We start from the raw sequence: 20,167 nt of genomic DNA, 5'->3' as shown, positions 1-20,167 counted from the left end.
TCACAGGCACGACCCAGAACCTGCTGCTGTGAATGAATTCCAGAAAAAGTTGAAATTAAATCTGATGAAGAAGTTTGAGTGTTTGAATGGAGTGATAATAAACCTGGGAAACCAAACACTCCTGAACGAGATCTACACAGAGCTCTACATCACAGAGGGAGACAGTGGAGAAGTCAATAAAGAACATGAGGTGAGACAGATCGAGGCAGCATCCAGGAGAACAAGAACAGAGGAAACACCAATCAAATGCAACGACATCTTTAAGCCCTTATCTGAACAAGACGAACCCATCAGAACTGTGCTGACAAAGGGAGTCGCTGGCATCGGAAAAACAGTCTCTGTGCAGAAGTTCATTCTGGACTGGGCTGAAGGGAAAGCAAATCAGGACATCCACCTCATATTTCCACTTCCTTTCAGAGAGCTGAATCTGATGAAGGACCAGAAACTGAGTCTGATGGAGCTCCTTCATGTCTGTTTTAATGAAACAAAAGAAACAGAAATGTCCAGTTTGGAAAAGGTTCTGTTCATTTTTGATGGATTGGACGAGTGTCGTTTTCCTCTAGATTTCCAGAACACAGTGAGAGTGTGTGATGTAACTGAATCAGCATCAGTGCATGTGCTGCTGATAAACCTGATCAAAGGGAATCTGCTTCCCTCTGCTCTCATCTGGATCACCTCTCGACCAGCAGCAGCTGATCAAATCCCCTCTGAGTGTGTCCATCGAGTCACAGAGGTACGAGGGTTCAATGACCCACAGAAGGAGGAGTACTTCAGGAAGAGAATCAGTGATCAGAGCCTGGCCAATAACATCATCACACACCTGAAGTCATTAAGAAGTCTCTACATCATGTGCCACATCCCAGTCTTCTGCTGGATTTCAGCCACTGTTCTAGAGAGAATGTTGGGTGAAGCAGAGAGTGGAGAGATCCCCAAGACTCTGACTCAAATGTACACACACTTCCTCATAATTCAGACAAACATCATAGGAGAAAAGTACTCAAAGAAGCAGGAGAGTGATGAAGAAATGCTTCTTAAACTGGGAAAACTGGCTTTTCATCAGCTGAAGAAAGGGAACCTGATCTTCTATGAGGAAGACCTGAGAGAGTGTGGCATTGATGTGAGAGAAGCAGCAGTGTACTCAGGTGTGTGTACGCAGATCTTCAGAGAGGAGTTTGGGCTTCACCAGAGTAATGTGTACTGCTTTGTTCATCTGAGCATTCAGGAGCACCTCGCAGCTCTGTATGTGCACCTGACATTCATGATGGAAAAGAGAGATGTTCTTATACAGCATCAGGCCTCCAAATGGTGGATGGAAAAAATGACAATCTCAGAGGTACACAAGAGTGCTGTAGATCAGGCTTTAAAAAGTCAGACTGGACATCTGGATCTTTTCCTTCGCTTTCTTCTGGGTCTCTCACTGAAGTCCAATCAGAAACTCTTACAGGACTTAGTAGCACAGACAGGAAGTAGCTCCCAGAGCATAGAGGAAACAGTTCAGTACATTAAGAAGAAGATCAGTGAAGATCTTCCTACAGAGAAATCCATCAATCTGTTCCACTGTCTGAATGAACTGGGTGATAATTCTCTAGTGGAGGAAATCCAACACTACCTGAAATCTGGAAAACAAAGTGAATTCTCTTCTTCACAGTGGTCTGCTCTGGTGTTTGTGTTATTGACATCAGCACAGGATCTGGAAGAATTTGACCTGAATAAATATACCAGTACAGATACGATACCAGAAACTGTTCTTCTGAAGATGATGCCTGTGATTGCAGCCTCCAGAAAAGCAATGTCAGTAAAGCTGAATATAACTGTTCTACTGTTACAGTGTTAGAACGAGAAACTGAAAACACTTTGACAAACATCTACTTTGGGAAATAGATAAATTAGAGATTAAAAAATGCATAAACAAATGATTAAAGAACAGGTGAAGAACAGGTATTAATTAAAAAGGATCTTAATATTATGATTTATTATTACCACAGTAATGCTGGTTTTATGTTGGATATTTGGAAATCTTGTGTTTTTATTTAAATAAACCATGGCAATTTCACACTCACATCTAGAATCTTTAATTTTATCTTTGTAGTTTGAAGATTTCTTTTCTTCACGGTTTTATACAAAATTTTTGTTATACATGAAGTGGAATTACACAGACGCATGGTATATAAAACTATGTTTATTGCTGTAATACAAAATTACAGAGAAACACACATAAGTACCGGTAACAAGGCACAGGTGAGAAGCATCACGCGTTCACTGCCAGTTTCCTTGCCCACTCTCTGTCCACATCTGATGCTCAACCACGCCCCCACTGCCACAGTAGTATTCTGTTATAAAGGACTGTATAACTTACTCTATATATTTTAGCAGAATTCATGTTTTCGTGTCATTTTCAATTTTTCCGGACCCGGCCATCCAATTGATGTAAAAGAAAGCCTGATTCATCAGACCAGGCCACCTTCTTCCATTGCTCCATGGTCCAGTTCTGATGCTCACATTTTCATTTTAGGTGCTTTCAGCAGTGGACAGGGGTCACCATGGGGACCCTGACCGGTCTACTACGTAGCCCCATACGCATCAAGCTGTGATACACTGTGTGTTCTGACTCCTTTCTGTCACAGCCAGCATGAACATTTTCAGCAATTTGTGCTATGGTAGCTCGTCTGTGGGATCGGACCAGATGGGCTAGCCTTCACTCCCCACATGCATCAGTGAGCCTTAGGCACCCATGACCCTGCTGCCGGTTCACCGGTTGTCCTTCCTTGGACCACTTTTGGTAGGTACTAACCACTACATACCGGGAACAACCCACAAGACCTGGAGATGCTCTGACCCAGTCATCTGGCCATCACAATTTGACCCTTGTCAAAATCACTCGGATCCTTACACTTGCCCATTTTTCCTGTTTCCAGCACATCAATTTCGAGAACTGACTGCTCACCTGCTGCCTAATGCATCCCACCCCTTGACAGGTGCCATTATGACAAAATTATCAATGTTGTTTACTTCACCTGTCAGTAATTTTAAAGGTATGACTGATTGGTGTACATTACAGCACAGTGAAATACTTTTCTTCATGTATCCCAGCTTGTTAGGAAGTTAGGGTCAGAACACAGGGTCAGCCATGACACAGAGCCCCTGGAGCAGAGAGGGTTAAGGGTCTTGCTCAGGTGCCCTACAGTGGCAGCTGGCAGCTTGGTGCTAACACTGACAGTACCCCAAAATATTTCCTAATAGCACCTGAAAATGATTCTTAAGTCACCTGCTTTCATAACAACTCCCAGAATTCCACACCACAACCAAACACCTGCACTGAACTCCATTTCCCAGCAGCACAAGGAACTACAAACTTCACCACATGATCAGTCACATGACCCACTTCCCAGATCACGTTCACCTGATTACTAACTCAGCATTGAGAGTGCCCCTGTTACTAGTTAGACTAAGACCCTTTCTTTTATGGTGATTTTTTTCAGTTTATTGTATTCAGGAAAACTCAGTAGATAAAATAAAAATGTATTAAATAGGAGCAACATGCCATATCCTCTTCATGGGAAATCTGAGGTAAAAGGAAATAAGTGATTCACTCTGCTCTTTAGCCGTTCGGACATGATCATCACCTGCCGCCTGCTCCACAGTAAACTGTACAGTTTGAGTGTTCAGGGACAGGACTGTATCCCTTCTCACACCTGTACCTCCACAGACTCTTGTGTTTCACTGGGAATTTGTGTTGAAGACAGTTTTTAAGAACCGAGTGACTGAGTTTCCGTAACCAGGGCAACAATGATGTTGACATGCAAGCTCACACTGCACATGTATATTCTCTTCCTGCTATTTCTTGTGAAATTGGTTTCATTTTATTCACTATTATGTTTCTCACCACTGTGGAGACTTAGTGTATGTATGAAACGATGTGTACGAGAATACGGAGCAAATCACATCCTGTATTAACTCAATAATTTTATTTTTTAATTTTATTCATTTTAATTACATCAACAAGTGGAAGTAATAAAGTGTAAAAATTGACACAAACTAATTCATTAGTCTTTTTTAAATTTATTTATTTTTTACTGGTTTTGGGTCTGTTTCTACTTTTTCTGTGTGTATTTGCCTAATTTAGTACCTAGCGTATAGAAAGAAACAGCCCTGGTGATGTTTACAGCAGATGTATTGATGTTTAAAAATTAGATGTTGGCTGGAGTGTCCCTTTCAGCATATTATCTAACTTGTGTTTGTACTTTTAGCATTTATGAAAATGAGAAGGTTCAGTGAGAGCTGTGAGGACTTGTTTGATAATTTGCACTGGTGTTAGTTCATTATGTATTATTTTATTTCCTTCAGTATCAGGTGTGATTCACTTGGAGTGAGAAGTTGGTCAGCTCTGGTCTCAGCACTCAGCTCAGAAACCTCCAATCTGAGAGAACTACATCTGACTGTGAAAACACTGGATCTGACTGGGAATGAACTAGGAGACTCAGGAGTGAAGAGTCTCTGTGCTGGACTGGAGAATCCTCACTGTAAAGTGGAGACACTGAGGTAAGATCATCTCTTTAAGAAGCTGCATTGAGTGACGTTGCTCAGTAACATTTCTGCGTGGTGTGTATCCGTGTAACAGACTAGTTCAATAAAGAGTTTACCTTCTCTGAAACAGACTCCACACCGTGTCTTTTCCCCCTGACTCTCGTGCACTGTAATCAGAGGATATAATAAGATGAGATGTGTTTCAGTTTGTGTTAACACTGGAGCACGCTGTCAGAGTGGAGATTGGACTCATCTGAGAGATGAAGAACAGAACTGCAGTTGGTTGAGGAGTGCATGGGGCAACGCCAAAACAAAGTCATTTTAACTGTGATAAAAACAAAATGATGTCTGTGTCTGTACACGTCATCTTTAATCACAGGAATTAGAGTAGGCCTGGTTTCCTTTTTTCACTCAAAATCTGAAGACTTTCTGAATGAATTTATTTAATAAAAATCTGATGGGGCAGTGGTCCATTCTGACTATTTCTTCTGTTAAAATCATCAGTTGAATAAAATTATTTTAAATATCACCACAACCAAATAATAATCCGACAGTTATAATGGTTCTCCTAATAGATTTAAAAGAAATCTTAGCTGAAACAGTTTGTGTGATTTATCGGTTTCTTCTGAAACAATATTTTGTCCTAATTTCAGTTCTTAGATATTCCCTCATGATTTAACATCAAAACCTATAAAAAATGTTATGTTTGAATAAAAAAATTCTATGTTTGCACTGCTAGGCCTGTAAATGTTACCAGTTAAGCACAATAAACCTATTGGTCTCTGTCTGCTTATGTAACTACGACACTTCACAGGGTGAATCTGCACAATTCCTCACCTGTTGTAGTCTATGTAGACTAATGTTAAAATGTTGAAAGGCAGTGCAACACGAATTTGTTTATGTTTGTGTTGTTATTAATTGAAAGCTGCCCAAGATGTGTCATTTAATTTCACATAGGCTGCTGTAGCATTTTGGATCGCTGTAGCTGGTGTTTCATTGAAATTGATTTGTAGTTGTCTTTAATGAGAAAAGCTCCTGTAAAACACAGCAGTGCAAACATCTCTCATTTTATCAGCCTATTTTCTACAACTAGTTTCATTTTGTAATTTTCTGTTGTCTGTGTGTGTGTGTGTGTGTGTGTGTGTGTGTGTGTGTGTGTGTGTGCTACATAAACAAGTGACCAAATGAACAAACCTATCGAGTGAAAGACTTTCAGCACTTTGGCCACTTTTTGCAGTCACATAAGTTCTTTTGAGTGACTGCTGGCTTTTGAGTATTATTTTCTAACCTGTGCCCACCCTGTTTTACCCAGGCCCACCCTCTATTCAATTTCTGGCCTCGACACTGAACAGTGGTAAAGTTTTGGTCAGAAACGTAAGACATTTTGTAAATAATAAAATACACATGTTTGATAGTAAGTGAGTTAACGTTACGCTAACCGCTGTGTGTAAATACATAACAGAACAGTAATTTAGTACACCATAATGATTAAAGAAATGATTTGATAAAAGTGGGACTATACCTCTACAGACACACGACGGTTGGTGACAGTGAATTTGTGACTTTGAATACCTGTGTGAATGCGGTGCCAAAGAGTGACGTCATCTCAGTGAATCAAATCTTTTCTCGAAAAACATTCATTTACTGGCCCTTTCTGTAAATTACATCGTTACACCAATACGTGTGAAAAGTGATCGTCTTTCTGTGTGTTGTGACTCATTGAATCATTTACTCAACTGATTTGTTAAAAGACTGAGTCATTCACGACTAAAACGCGTCTTATTATCCTAAAATGAGCGTTCCTACATATCTACTAAAAGAGTGTTTAAGCAGTGTGTTTTTCCCGCTCAGAGCAGATCTACCATCTAATGAATTTTGTCGACTACATAACCTGAAGAATATTTTTTATTTAAATGAAATAAGAAGTCGTCCTGCAGGATAGATTAAGTACTTGGTAACTTTGTTTTATTGTCTCTTGTGATTGGTCAAGAGAGGGCAGAAAGTCCAATATGAGACACGTCGTCATCGTAGCAAATAAACCAAGATAAAAATCTGTTGATGAGTGTGTCATTGTGTCTCTCTACAGGTTGAGTGGTTGTTATGTCTCAGATGAAGGCTGTGCTGCTCTGACTTCAGCTCTGAGATCAAACCCCTCACACTTGACAGAACTGCATCTGTCCTATAATAATGTAGGAGACTCAGGAGTGAAGAATCTCTCTGCTGTACTGGAGAATCCTCACTGTAAACTGGAGATACTGAGGTAAGATCATTTCTCTGAGAGTCACATGACCTGCTCCTCAGTAAGACATATTCTCTAATAGTGAGACTGAAGCAGAAGTTTTAGGTTCATCATCAATGTCCTGAGGAGGAAGATTGTTTATTTTCACTGCACACTGATGATTTATCACAGAGTCTTTGGGTCAGATGTACGTATGTGAGAAGCTGCAGCACAAAACGTGACTTGATGCGACTGCAATGTATCTGAAATTACTGTGAAATTTACTAAAACATTGTAACTAATCACACAAACTGCACCTGGGACACAAACTAAATGCACCGTGTGTGAGCTGAAGGTTTAAAAGCAGCAGTGAAATAGAAATTATCTAAAAAATAGAATTTGTAACTAAAACCAGAAGTTAATGCCATAGGACTGAAAAAGTGAATAATTAAATAAATCAAATGAGATTTTTTAAATAAAAAAAAAAGTGAGGTAAAAGCACTTACACAAATTTCAAGGTACAGCAACAATCCTTTTGTTGTTGTTTTTATTGTTCTTAAAGCTGAAATAGTGTTTATTCTGTCAGTGAATGTTCGTTCAGTACGTCTCTGTCTAGCTGCTATGAACAGGGTTGCCAGACCTGTGTTACAGAAGCAGTTCAATAGACAAGCAGTATTAAAACCATGCAGTTTTCCTCAATAGTTCTTTCATTAAGATCCTACAATGGTCTCGTATTATTAAACATTTTGTGATAAATAAAGAATGTCTATGAGGAAACCCACTGACTCAAATACATTCATATAGTAACACAGAGCTGAAGTTGAGAACAGGATCAATAGCTGTGTGTATGAGAGGAGATCACAGTGCATGCTCACTACTGTATGTTTTAATATACAGATATCATTAAAATAATGAACGTAAAAATGTCCAAACTCCAATCCACAGGCAAAGAAATCAATCAATGCTGGTGAGTCAAAAGTAGCTCAATTCCTCATTAAAACCGGGGACCTGGCAACTGCTCCAACACACATGGTGCTAATTTACACCAGGTTTCAAGAGGAGGACAAAATAACGTGTAAAACTGACGACTGCTAATCTCACAATCTTTATTAAATTGAGCAGAATATGTAACTGTTACACTTCCAATATTTCTACACTTTTTTTTGTGATTTTTCCTCAAATGCACAAAAATCTCAGCACATCTGTCCCTCTGGCTTCATGTTATTCTTCTGTAGAAATTTTATTCACTGTGAATTTCACATCCTAAACCTGTAGAACCTGATGAACCCAATTTGCAGACATTTTTACTCTCCATTAGTTTTATAATCCAGGAATATTTTATTTAACAATAAATTATCAGCAGTAATCTTGTTTAGAGAAGACATGAGTGTTAATTCTCCTCAGAATTAATGTTTTATAAAATCAGTTCTCACTCTCTAGGAGCTGCTGCTTTAAGAAGCTGCATTGAGTGACGTTGCTCAGTAACATTTCTGCGTGGTGTGTATCCATGTAACAGACTAGTTCAATAAAGAGTTTACCTTCTCTGAAACAGACTCCACACCGTGTCTTTTCCCCCTGACTCTCGTACACTGTAATCAGAGGATATAATAAGATGAGATGTGTTTCAGTTTGTGTTAACACTGGAGCACGCTGTCAGAATGGAGATTGGACTCATCTGAGAGATGAAGAACAGAACTGCAGTTGGTTGAGGAGTGCATGGGGCAACGCCAAAACAAAGTCATTTTAACTGTGATAAAAACAAAATGATATCTGTGTCTGTACACGTCATCTTTAATCACAGGAATTAGAGTAGGCCTGGTTTCCTTTTTTCACTCAAAATCTGAAGACTTTCTGAATGAATTTATTTAATAAAAATCTGATGGGGCAGTGGCCCATTCTCACTATTTCTTCTGTTAAAATCATCACTTGAATAAAATTATTTTAAATATCACCACAACCAAATAATAATCCGACAGTTATAATGGTTCTCCTAATAGATTTAAAAGAATACTTAGCTGAAACAATTCATGTGATTTATCGGTTTCTTCTGAAACAATATTTTGTCCTAATATCAGTGGTTAGATATTCCCTCAGCAGTACAAACATCTCTTATTTTATCAGCCTGCAACCAGTTTCATGTTGTGATATTCTGTTGTGTGTGTGTGCATGCGTGCGTGTGTGTGTGTGTGTGTGTGTGTGTGTGTGTGTGTGTGTGTGTGTGTGCTACATAAACAAGTGACCAAATGAACAAACCTCTTGAGTAAAAGACTTTCACCACATTGGCCACTTTTTGCAGTCACATAAGTTCTTTTGAGCGACTGCTGGCTTTTGAGTTTTATTTTCAAACCTGTGCCCACCCTGTTTTACCCAGGCCCACCCTCTCTGTTCAATTTCTGGCCTCACCACTGAACAGTGGTAAAGTTTTGGTCAGAAACGTAAGACATTTTTTGTAAATAATAAAATTAGCCATGTTTGATAGTAAGTGAGCTAACGTTACGCTAACCGCTGTGTGTAAATACATAACAGAACAGTAATTTAGTACACCATAATGATTAAAGAAATTATTTAATAAAAGTGGGACTATACCTCTACAGACACACGATGGTTGGTGAAAGTTGAATTTGTGAATTTGAATACCTGTGTGAATGCGGTGCCAAAGAGTGACATCATCTCAGTGAATCAAATCTTTTCTCGAAAAACATACATTTACTGTAAATTCCATCATTACACCAGTACATGTGAAAAGTGATCGTCTTTTTGTGTGTTGTGAATCATTTACTCAACTGATTTGTTAAAACACTGAATCATTCACGACTAAAACGCGTCTTATTATCCTAAAATGAGCGTTCCTACATATCTACTAAAAGAGTGTTTAAGCAGCGTGTTTTTCCCGCTCAGAGCAGATCTACCATTTAATGAATTTTGTCGACTACATAACCTGAAGAATGTTTTTTATTTAAACGAAATAAGAAGTCGTCCTGCAGGATAGATTAAGTACTTGGGAACTTTATTTTATTTCTGCAGGAGGTGAGCAGCAGTCCTTCAGGAATTATAAAGTCCTGCAGGAGTTTTCCCTTGTGCAGCGAGTGTGCTGGGAATTCCTGCATGTTTCTATTGTACTGCTCCATCCTAAACCCTATAGGAAAATCCTGCACAGTTTGTCAGTGTGTCCTGCAGGATTTCATCATTCCAGGATTCCAGCAAACATCCTGCAGAAAATGAAAATCCTGCAGGATTCCTGTAGAGTTTTTTAAGGGAGCCACTGAACAGTGATAATGTTTTGGTCAGTGATAATTATATCTTGTGATTGGTCAAGAGAGATCAGAAAGTCCAACATGAGAGATACATCATCATCATAGCAAGTAAACCAAGATAAAAATCGGTCGATGAAGAGTGTGTCATTGTGTCTCTCTACAGGTTGTATAATTGTGGGGTGTCAGATGAAGGCTGTGCTGCTCTGACTTCAGCTCTGAGATCAAACCCCTCACACTTGAGACACTTGAATCTGTCTGAGAATAAACTAGGAGACTCAGGAGTGAAGAGTCTCTCTGCTGTACTGGAGAATCCTCTCTGTAAACTGGAGAAACTGTGGTAAGATCATCTCTCTGAGAGTCACATGACCTGCTCCTCAGTAAGACACATTCTCTAATAGTGAGACTGAAGCAGAAGTTTTAGGTTCATCATCAATGTCCTGAGGAGGAAGATTATTTATTTTTATTTAACAATAAATCATCAGCGAGTAATCTGGTTTTGAAAAGACGAGTGTTAATCCTCTTCAGAATTAATGTTTTATACTTTTATAATTTATCCATTGTATCTTTTAATTCATGACAGTGTTTGTTTTCCATGAAGATTCAGACTTTTACTTCCTTCATTCTGTAGTAATATAAATATATAGAGAGATATTAGATGAGATAAACTTAATATAACACTCAGTATGATCATTTTAATTACACTGTTAATTATAATAAACAGGTGATATTAAATCCTCATGTCATTCTGAATAATAAAATCATTTTACAAACACATCATCTTTAACATAATTCTTAAACCAAGATAAAAATCTGTTGATGAAGAGTGTGTCATTGTGTCTCTCTACAGGTTGTATAATTGTGGGGTGTCAGATGAAGGCTGTGCTGCTCTGACTTCAGCTCTGAGATCAAACCCCTCACACCTGAGAGAACTGGATCTGTCCTATAATAATGTAGGAGATTCAGGAGTGAAGAGTCTCTCTGCTGTACTGGAGAATCCTCTCTGTAAACTGGAGATACTGAGGTAAGATCATATTTTAAATCATTAATAATAAAACATGTTCTAATCTTCTGATTACGGACAGTCTGATCTTCTCAAGAAAGATCTGTTCATGTGAACGTTGATTAAAAAAGAGATTTTGTTGAGATGTGAGAAGCGAGGAAAAGTAACTAAAAACATTTCTAAAGATCTAGTGTGTGTTACTCAGTCCACAATGAGAGAAACTGTCTACAACCAGAGGAAAGTCAGTGCTGTTGTTCTTCTGCTTAAGATGAGAGAGTGAAGAGTGTGTCATTGTGTCTCTCTACAGGTTAGAGTGTTGTGGTGTCTCAGATGAAGGCTGTGCTGCTCTGACTTCAGCTCTGAGATCAAACCCCTCACACCTGAGACAACTGCATCTGTCTGATAATAAATAGGAGACTCAGGAGTGAAGCTGCTCTCTGCTCTTAAGTATGATGAACATTACAAACTACAGACGCTGTGGTGAGTCATGACCTTTTTATATAAATTGTGAAAAAATAAAAGACTAATAAATGAACCTGATTATCATTAGTTTGTACATTTCTCTTTAGTTCCAATAAATATCAGATTACCAGGTTAGGAAACAAAACCAGTTTTAGAAATGTCACTATATTCTATTTAATCCGATTTTTCTAACAATTGGCTTTAATGCTGTTTTTTGTTCAGTAAAGTGTGTTGATTTAAAATTCATGTGAAGGTAGAAGACAGGGAGTCAGACAGAGTCTACAAAATATCACAACGAATGCATGAGAGTGATTGTAAATGAACACCTGGTCTCCTTGTGACAGCCTGCTATCTCTGACTTCATACTGCTGCTTTTGTCTGAACAAGATGATCTCTGCTTTTCCCTGTTTCTGATAAGCAGCACACTTTCTTCTCAACTCTCATTAAAGCTCATTAAAATGATAATCTTTTATGCCACAGATATTTGATTTAAGCAGCCACTTTACTCACTCTGACACTTCTTCCAGCACCCTACCTCCACACCGTGTCTTCTGTCTTTCCTGTAACATTCACCTCGGCTTCTTCTTAAAGTCTGCACTTAAATATAAATGTAGAACAAGAGCTAAATGACACAGTAGTGTTCATTATTTAAAAAACTCCAAAGCCTGTGATTGGATAAGAGCAATGATGTGATGGGTAAATATCTGCTCATTTTCCTGTTAGAACTTGTGGAAGTTCTCATTTGTTCTCGCTAAATGTTATAACACAGATGTTAGTAAGAATGAAGAAATGTAGAATGATTAATTATAAACAGGAGATGATGATGTTTCTCTTGGAGCAGAGATGATTACATGTTGATCATGAAGTACCACAGTCCAGTTTGTGGTTATTAATTCACGTTTTTCTTTTATATTCAGGGTGTGGTGAACATCTGTGTGTGTGATGAAGACTCCGGTGTTCCTGCATTTCACTGTTGGGGAATAGAGAACACATTTATAAACACATCACTCATTTAATTATAACACATTAAACAGACTCAGAGACGTGAGAAGTGTGTGTTCATCATGCACAGTGAATCAGACTGCACACGATTCTACACTGAGTGTATAATGACCCCTGACCCCTGGATAAAATTCCCTGGACCTCCTTCTCATTAAAAAAAAACAAACAAACAAAACAAACAAAAAAAAAAAACTTGAGGGATTATTAGGAACAGCAGGTGAAAAAGCACATGACCTCAATCTGAACCCAGACAGTGGAAAAGAGAGCTAAAATGGACAGGAACAGTTTCAAGATATTGGTGGAATTCTCACCTGACAGAATTGACATCTGTGGAGTTTATCTGTGGAGTTTATCTGAGGAAGCCTCTAGGAGACTCACTATAATCACATTTATCACTTTGTCCTTAGGTTAATTAATGTAGCAGTGCTGTTGTACTAAATATCAGTACTCTTGGAAAGCTGCTTGTACATTATAATTAATGCACCAGAACTAACTGTTGCATTATATAGTTTTAATGGTTTGTGATTCTTCTGTGTTTGTGATTAATATTTGTTTAACATTGTAATATGTTTTAATATCTTTACACATTCATAGTAAAGCTGGATACATAATTAAAATTATATTGTATTTAAGCACTTAAAATGTATTGCCTAATTGTACGAATCAAATATATTTTTGAGAAATAAAATACATAACTGTACAATGCTATTATTTTTGTTGTTTAAAATTAACTTGAGAATTTCACAGGAATTTTGTAGCAAAATAATTTTTCAACAGTTCTTCAAAAATAAATTTCTGTTTCTGAGTTCTGTTTAACTCAGCAATTTTAGAGTCGACCTTTTGAGGAGACTCAACTGGGAATGAGTGTATATGAGCACAAACACCTTCTTTCTGTTGTGTATCTTTTTACATGCTTCCCTCTCTCATCTTTTCAGGCAGGTCAGTAGTGGAATCTTTTTTCATATGTACATTGTAGACTGTTTTTGAATAATTGAGAGCGTACTTAAATAAAATGCCTTGTACATCCTAACCTTTTCACCTTTTAATTCTGTGTTTTACTGTACAATAATTGTTCTTCTGTATCAGCCAGCACTTTTCTCCAAGCAATAAATTGGCATTAGATTTTCACTTTTGTAAGTGATTGGTAACTTTTGTAAGTGACTGGACAGCAGATAGAAACAGACAGATGCTCATTGATACATAAGAAGGGAGTGTTTGATCAAGGTCAGGGAAAAAAACAAAACAAAACAAGGACTCTGTCTGAGTCTTTTAAAAAATCTTGTCCTCATAAAACCTTTTCAAGATAAATAACTAACTGCACATACTCCACAAATTTAAGATAACATATAGACATGAATATTTAGTTGTGACAAAGAAGATTGGTCTGAAGAAAGGCAAAACCCTGTGGAGAAAGGTTTGAAAACGGGCTGTGTGTATTTGCAATTTGTTTTGTTTTTTTTAGATTTTCTGCAAACTGTCTCACTTTATTGTTTCAGTAAAGTTGAATTACTTTTTGACATCTAATAACTCTCTGCCTCTGAAGTTTTTGACTTAGGCTGGAAAGATTGTTTGCCACGACAGTCCCCACTAAGATATAAAATCACGCACGCACACACACACACACACTTTTCTTTAAGGTGCGTGCATTGTCAGGTGTGTGTGTGTGTGTGTGTGTCTGTGTCTACTTTTTCTGCTTTTTTGTGGCTCAGTTAATCAAATCAAATTAAGTCGGTTTTCATTATCTTTCACCAAGCATCGCTCATTACAACGAAATGCCACTTCTTCTTTAGTGGTGAAATGCTGAAACAACCATACACATCTACACAAAGTGCAAATACATAACAGTGGAAAACCATAAGCTATACAACAAATACACCACCACAATCCGTTCACAGGACAGTACACGCTGACTAGACACAACAGTATTCTTAAGTAGCCTACAACAGTGCTGAATAAAAACAAACAAACAAACAAAAAAAAACAAAGCAAAACCAAGCACTTATCTGTAAATTACAGGTTTTACACCTTAAGGAATCATTTATTCTTAATGACATCAATAAAATGCTGTTTAAAAAGTTTCATGCATCCTTCAAATTAAGAATAAAACAAAAAGTTTATCCAGTGAACAGGCCCTGAATGCATGCATGAGTTCAGAAGAGACAAGAGTTATAATGTGGACCACAGCACCATAAGGTGCACATTATTGGGCCTAAGATACACCGATCAGCCATAACATTAAAACCACATGCACACCTGATATTATTATGCACCTGGATATCACATTTGTCTCAGTTGGACACTCATATGCTCAGTGGTGAATGCACATATGTCATGGTTATGCTATCACATTCTGCAGAATTGAATTTTCATTAAAAATGTCTATAATAATATTGTAAATAAATTGCTATAACTTGCTATGGAATGTTAGATGAAGAAAAAAAAATCATTTAGTAGTCTAAAACATCCAGGTATAACTTTTGTTTTGTTTGAGTTCACAGGGAAAAAAAACACCAAATTGTTCCTGCCGTGTTTCTAAAATTTTTTGGATAAATCTTCCATTCTCAGACAAAAAAAATAATAATAAAATTGGGACTTTAAATGAGGTAGATTGAAAATTAAAGTGCTCCTGTTTAAAATGATATATGGCACTCAATGCTGACTGCTAGAATAGGTTAGAAAACTAAATACAGGAGCGTCAGATTTCCCAAAAATCAGTCTAGGTCTTTAAGGGTTAAAGACCGTGTTGCTGTTGTTTTTAATGAATATTTTTATGTTCTTAAACTTGTAAGTTAGTCAAGGGCAATCACTAATGTCATCTTTATGACATTCAGATAGGACAAGAGACAGGAGACTATCAACTCACTGCACAATGGGTTAATGGACTGGCAGCAGCAGAAGCATGGGGTTGTCTTAGAAAATCCATTGCAAATAATAGAAATGTCAAATTTAATTAAGTGAAATTATATTAATCTTAATGTTTACAATTCTTATGCACCCTGGCACTTATTTAAATATAGAATAAATAATGTATTTAAAAAAAAAACTTTAAACTTTAAAAACAACTTAAAACACATTTTCATACACAATCATATATATTTTATGAATTTTGACTTTTGCTATGCACTTATTTACAGCAATGGATTTATAAACACATTTCTAATAAACTGAAAAGCATGTCAAGCATTTTGTCTGTCCTTTCCTGCATGTTGTCCTTGTATAGTGTCCATCATGGTTTGCTGTGCTACATGGGATGCTCCAATTGCTCAGAGAAAGGAATATGAATTATGGTTTCCCCACTGACACGGAGTGGAGAATAAACAGTTGGCTCAAATCAGCAGGAGCAATCGAAATATAACAAAACATTACAACACCAAAAATTTGTGAGTTAATAATACTTAAATATACTTGCCACTTTTTCCCAAAGACCACGCCATGGGAAAGTTTAATGTTAGGTTTATTTAAAAAGGAACAGGGAGCCCAGACTCCTGCCGTTATCTCATGTTCTTAGTTGATTCTATTTTATTTATAAGTTTATTTAAATAGGGACTGTACAAAAAACATGATTCCAGTCAAAAGCTGGAAAATATGTATTGCACATAGAGAGTATAGCATAAACTAATTTGCATCTCGGCATCTTTATTGAGGAATATTTCACTAGCATGCTTTAATGTACAAGTTAATTAGATTCTAACAGTATGTGATCTTATTCTTTAAACGCCTTACTTTTTTAAAAGTACCTCAAAAATGGTCTGTTCTGCTGAAACTCTACTGCGCTGCTAGTTTTTAATGCTAACTTCTGAGAACTATTGAGAGGCTCCATGATCCGCCATTGCTGTAAAAAATGCACCAGTATTGCATGGTGCATTGCCTATGGGGAGCTCACTGGAAGAACGAAATGACTTGAAACCGAAGACTCAAAAGGTGAACTAATCATTTCTTTTTCCTGTCCAGAACCAATGGGGATGTTGCAGCACATGCGTGGTCATCACAAAATGAACAAACCACTCTCTGAGACAACTGATTGTTCCCAATTCATATTAAAGATTTGTTCAAAATGAACGAATCGTTCATGAATGACACATCACAAGTTTACAGGTGCAGACAGTCAGCTTCGCTAGCTCAGTAATGTCAAGGCCAAAAGTTCTTCACAAGGTTTACGTGACAAAAAGAGAGGATGGGGTTACAGTACATTTACATTTACATTTATTCATTTAGCAGACGCTTTTATCCAAAGTGACTTACAAATGAGAAAATACAAGCAAAGCGATATATCAAGCAGAAAACAATACAAGTGGTGCTACCATACAAGATCCATTAACTGAGTTCCAGAAGAAGCAAAGTGTGCAGAGTAGAGGTGTAAGTACCAGAGTAAATCTAATTATTTATTTTTTTTATGGGTTGGTTAGGTGTTCACGGAAGAGGTGGGTCTTTAGCCGTTTTTTGAAGATGGTGAGAGATTGAGGTTGAGGTTGGAAGTTCATTCCACCACTGAGGAACAGTTAGTTTGAAATGCAACAGTAGGTTGTAATGCTTTTCATGATCTCGGTAATGTTTAAATTAATCAGGTTGTGCAAATAAATTGGCAGTGAGGTGCAAAAGGCTGGAAAGTATATATTCCCAAATCAGCTAGATTTTCCTGGTGAGGCTACAGGGTCATTTTGTTCATTAGGAGAGTGGAGGTCACATTTCCAAAATTACACAATTTGGGATTCTGTAGCGTAATTTCTCAGTTAAAGCCCAAAGGCATTTGTCCATATTTTGTAGCGAACAACTAACCAACACTTTTTTTGCTCTTTTACAGCTTTTTGGTGTTTGTACTTTTTAATTTTTATTTTCCTTTGTTAGTATTAAAAAAAAAAAAAAAAAACTGTGAATGATTGTTGCTGTGTGTTAGTTGGTTTGTTTTTCTTTTCAATGAAATATTTGGGGGGAAAAAAAGAAATGTTCAGCAGAAATGTTCAGAAGAAATGTTTCAGCAGAAATGTTCAGTAGAAATGTTCAGCAGAAATGTATGAAGTATTGATGTAATGAAGATAAGGAAGCATACAAGTGCAGTTAAGAGCTTTTATTGAAGATAATATAATCCAAACGGCAAGACAAAATCAGCAACAAAGACAGGCAAAGGTCAGGCATTCAGGCAAATAGACTAGAGCAGGTGAGACAGATAATCAGAGTCAAGGACAAAACAGAACCAGAACCAGAATAACACAGCATAGCCTGGAGTAGTAATGACTAGAACAACTGAGTGTTTATTCGCAAAGGTATAGTGAATGAACAGTCTCTTTTAAAGTGTGGTGTGATTGTGAGTATGATTGGGAACATGTGATTGTGATTAGTATTCTGGGAAGGTGAACGTGTCTGTTTTTGTTGGGAGTTGAACAGATTCTCTGGACAGCATAAATTACTAGAAAAAAATAAGTTGTAGCTGATTAGTTTTGGTTTTGAATAACAATAATTGACGTTTTTAACCTTTTTGAGCTACTGATCTAAAGCTACTGAAGACAGAAATCTCAATATGTGAAAGTGAAACTAACTTTAACACAGTCTCTTTCATGTGTAAGTCCACTACAGAGAGGATAAATTACTGCTAGTATGTTGCACTGTATGTGAATAATTGCATTAGAAAATTATGAAAACATAATACTGATGAATTTCAGCAAAAGGATAGATTACTGGAGTTTAGATTTGCAAGTCAGCTCCCAACGTTCACCAAAAGAATTCGCTCAAAGAGTCGACTCATTGCCAAATGGTCTTACATCACGTCACAGTTTTACATTTACTATATACTAATCATGAGTGAGAATAGTGTTATTTTGGCTTGGATGTACAGCAATAACATTGATAGGTTGCTAAACAGAAAAATACATTTGTCAAAACTGGTTTCAAGATGCGTTGCTCAGTCTCGATATCAAGTTAAATCCAAAATGCACTCTCAGAGATTCTAGAAGATACGTTGGCATTCTTGGCAAAAAAATATATTGTTGAGATTTTGTGACGTGAATTGTAAACATGCTCCTCCCCATGTATGTAAATATTATATTACATAACAATCAATTTAACAAAACTTCTCAACAGCCCACTCACAATAACTGTTGTATATTTTTTTGGTTTGCTTTTCAAGAAAATTAACTATAGAACCAAGTATGGGACTAATTTTCCATCAAAAGTATTGCAGTCATGGATCAAAAAATAATAAGTGTGACTCAAACATTTAAAAACACATGTAGAGTATATTGTACAAAACTTGAAAAATAAATGCAAAGCTATCAGAATAGCAAACAACGTGGTCATGGATCGAAAAATAGTAAGTGTGAATCAAAAATGTAAAAATGCATTTACAATTACATTGCACAAAACTGAAAACATGAATTCAAACTGCACAATGGGATGTTTTTTCTATAGAAAAATAGCATCCAAATCATACTCATAGTTTCAACTCATCAACAGAAACAGCAATCCTCAACAGGATGGCACTCATGTCTCAACACGTACTGTGGCTTAGCTACATTAACCAGCAGCTTTCTTAATTGTTATAGTAGCTAGTGTTTTAAATGAACAGTTCTCCTTGGCAGAAATATTAATGAAGAAATTGAGCTTCATTCAGTGACATACATCAGAACTCATCAATCTTTATTTCATCATTGTTATTATTTTTTTCCATGCTACTGGTCACCACTTTACATCTGTCTGTGTGTTTAACAAATAAATAACAAATAAACCTATGGAAGTGCTTTATTAAAAAACAAAAATTTTCAGGGGAGCATAGCAAAAGTTCAAAATCGCTCCTACGCCCCTGCATCGAAGGTCACATGACAATGCTAACACATTAGATGTACTATGCACAGGATTGTAGTCATACCGTTTAGTACGTACTGTTTCATCAACGACCTGCAGTAGGTACTGTATCGGATTCGTATATATTGTCACAGTACGCGATTTCAGATGAGCTATGGTGTGTTTATAGGGTATAAAAAGGTGTTTGCATGAGTGAATTCAGAGTCAGAAGAACCTGAACCTTTTGTAATACTGGGAAAAAATGTGCAAATTCAGCCGTTTCAGATTCAATGACTAAAAAAAAAAAAAACATGAGGTGATTCAGTGAAAACATCTGGGATACTCATCAACAGTAAAGGAACAGGCTGTAATAGATCTCACTCCTGGCCAATCACAACACCTGTGAGTCATGGATGTAGGGCTTCATTTATTAAGGGAGTTGGGGAGTGTAGTCCATGGCCGGCCATGTTTGTAGGCCGCAGTGCTGGATGGGAAATGTAGTCACTGGTTTGCTGTGATATGACATCTACATTCAACACGCAGTTGGATACACAATAGTATTTTCAAGAAAGATATCTTTAGTTTTTTGTGACTAGTACAGAGTGGATGGGAGAGTTTTATCGTGTACAGCAGTTTCTTTAAAGTGGGGGAAATTCTCTCAAGTGAATACAACAATATATTGTGTAAAATCCCATTTTATAAACCCAAGGATGTGATTTATACTATAGTAATATTTACACATTATATTATATTTGACATTTAAAACATACTATTTGTACAAACACTATTATATTACATGTTATATAATCTGATTCCAAAGGATGTGTTTTTATATAATGCTGAGTTAGTGATGAGTTTCTGAGGATAGCGTTTGTGTGTGAGAGAGACAGAGAACTCATTCTGTGCTGTGTATTTGCCACTCTCATATATACA

The 20,167-nt window shown here is 37.0% G+C and overlaps 1 protein-coding gene across 2 annotated transcripts in view; it reads left to right on the top strand.

Annotated features, from left to right (window-relative positions):
- Nucleotides 1-20,167, top strand: part of LOC128623002 (NACHT, LRR and PYD domains-containing protein 12-like) — a 136,719-nt gene that overhangs the window by 44,625 nt on the left and 71,927 nt on the right. For both annotated transcript variants that reach the window (XM_053649830.1, XM_053649828.1), the window contains exons 5-8: nucleotides 7-1,791; nucleotides 4,345-4,539; nucleotides 6,611-6,784; nucleotides 10,160-10,333. In XM_053649830.1, the coding sequence (XP_053505805.1) occupies nucleotides 7-1,791; nucleotides 4,345-4,539; nucleotides 6,611-6,784; nucleotides 10,160-10,333 (2,328 nt within the window). The remainder of the gene's footprint in view (nucleotides 1-6; nucleotides 1,792-4,344; nucleotides 4,540-6,610; nucleotides 6,785-10,159; nucleotides 10,334-20,167) is intronic.

This window comes from Ictalurus furcatus, chromosome 19 (assembly GCF_023375685.1).
Source record: "Ictalurus furcatus strain D&B chromosome 19, Billie_1.0, whole genome shotgun sequence".
NCBI classification, from domain to species: Eukaryota; Metazoa; Chordata; class Actinopteri; order Siluriformes; family Ictaluridae; genus Ictalurus; species Ictalurus furcatus.
Note: the sequence above shows the minus strand (reverse complement) of the source record. Positions and strands in the feature narration are given on the sequence as shown.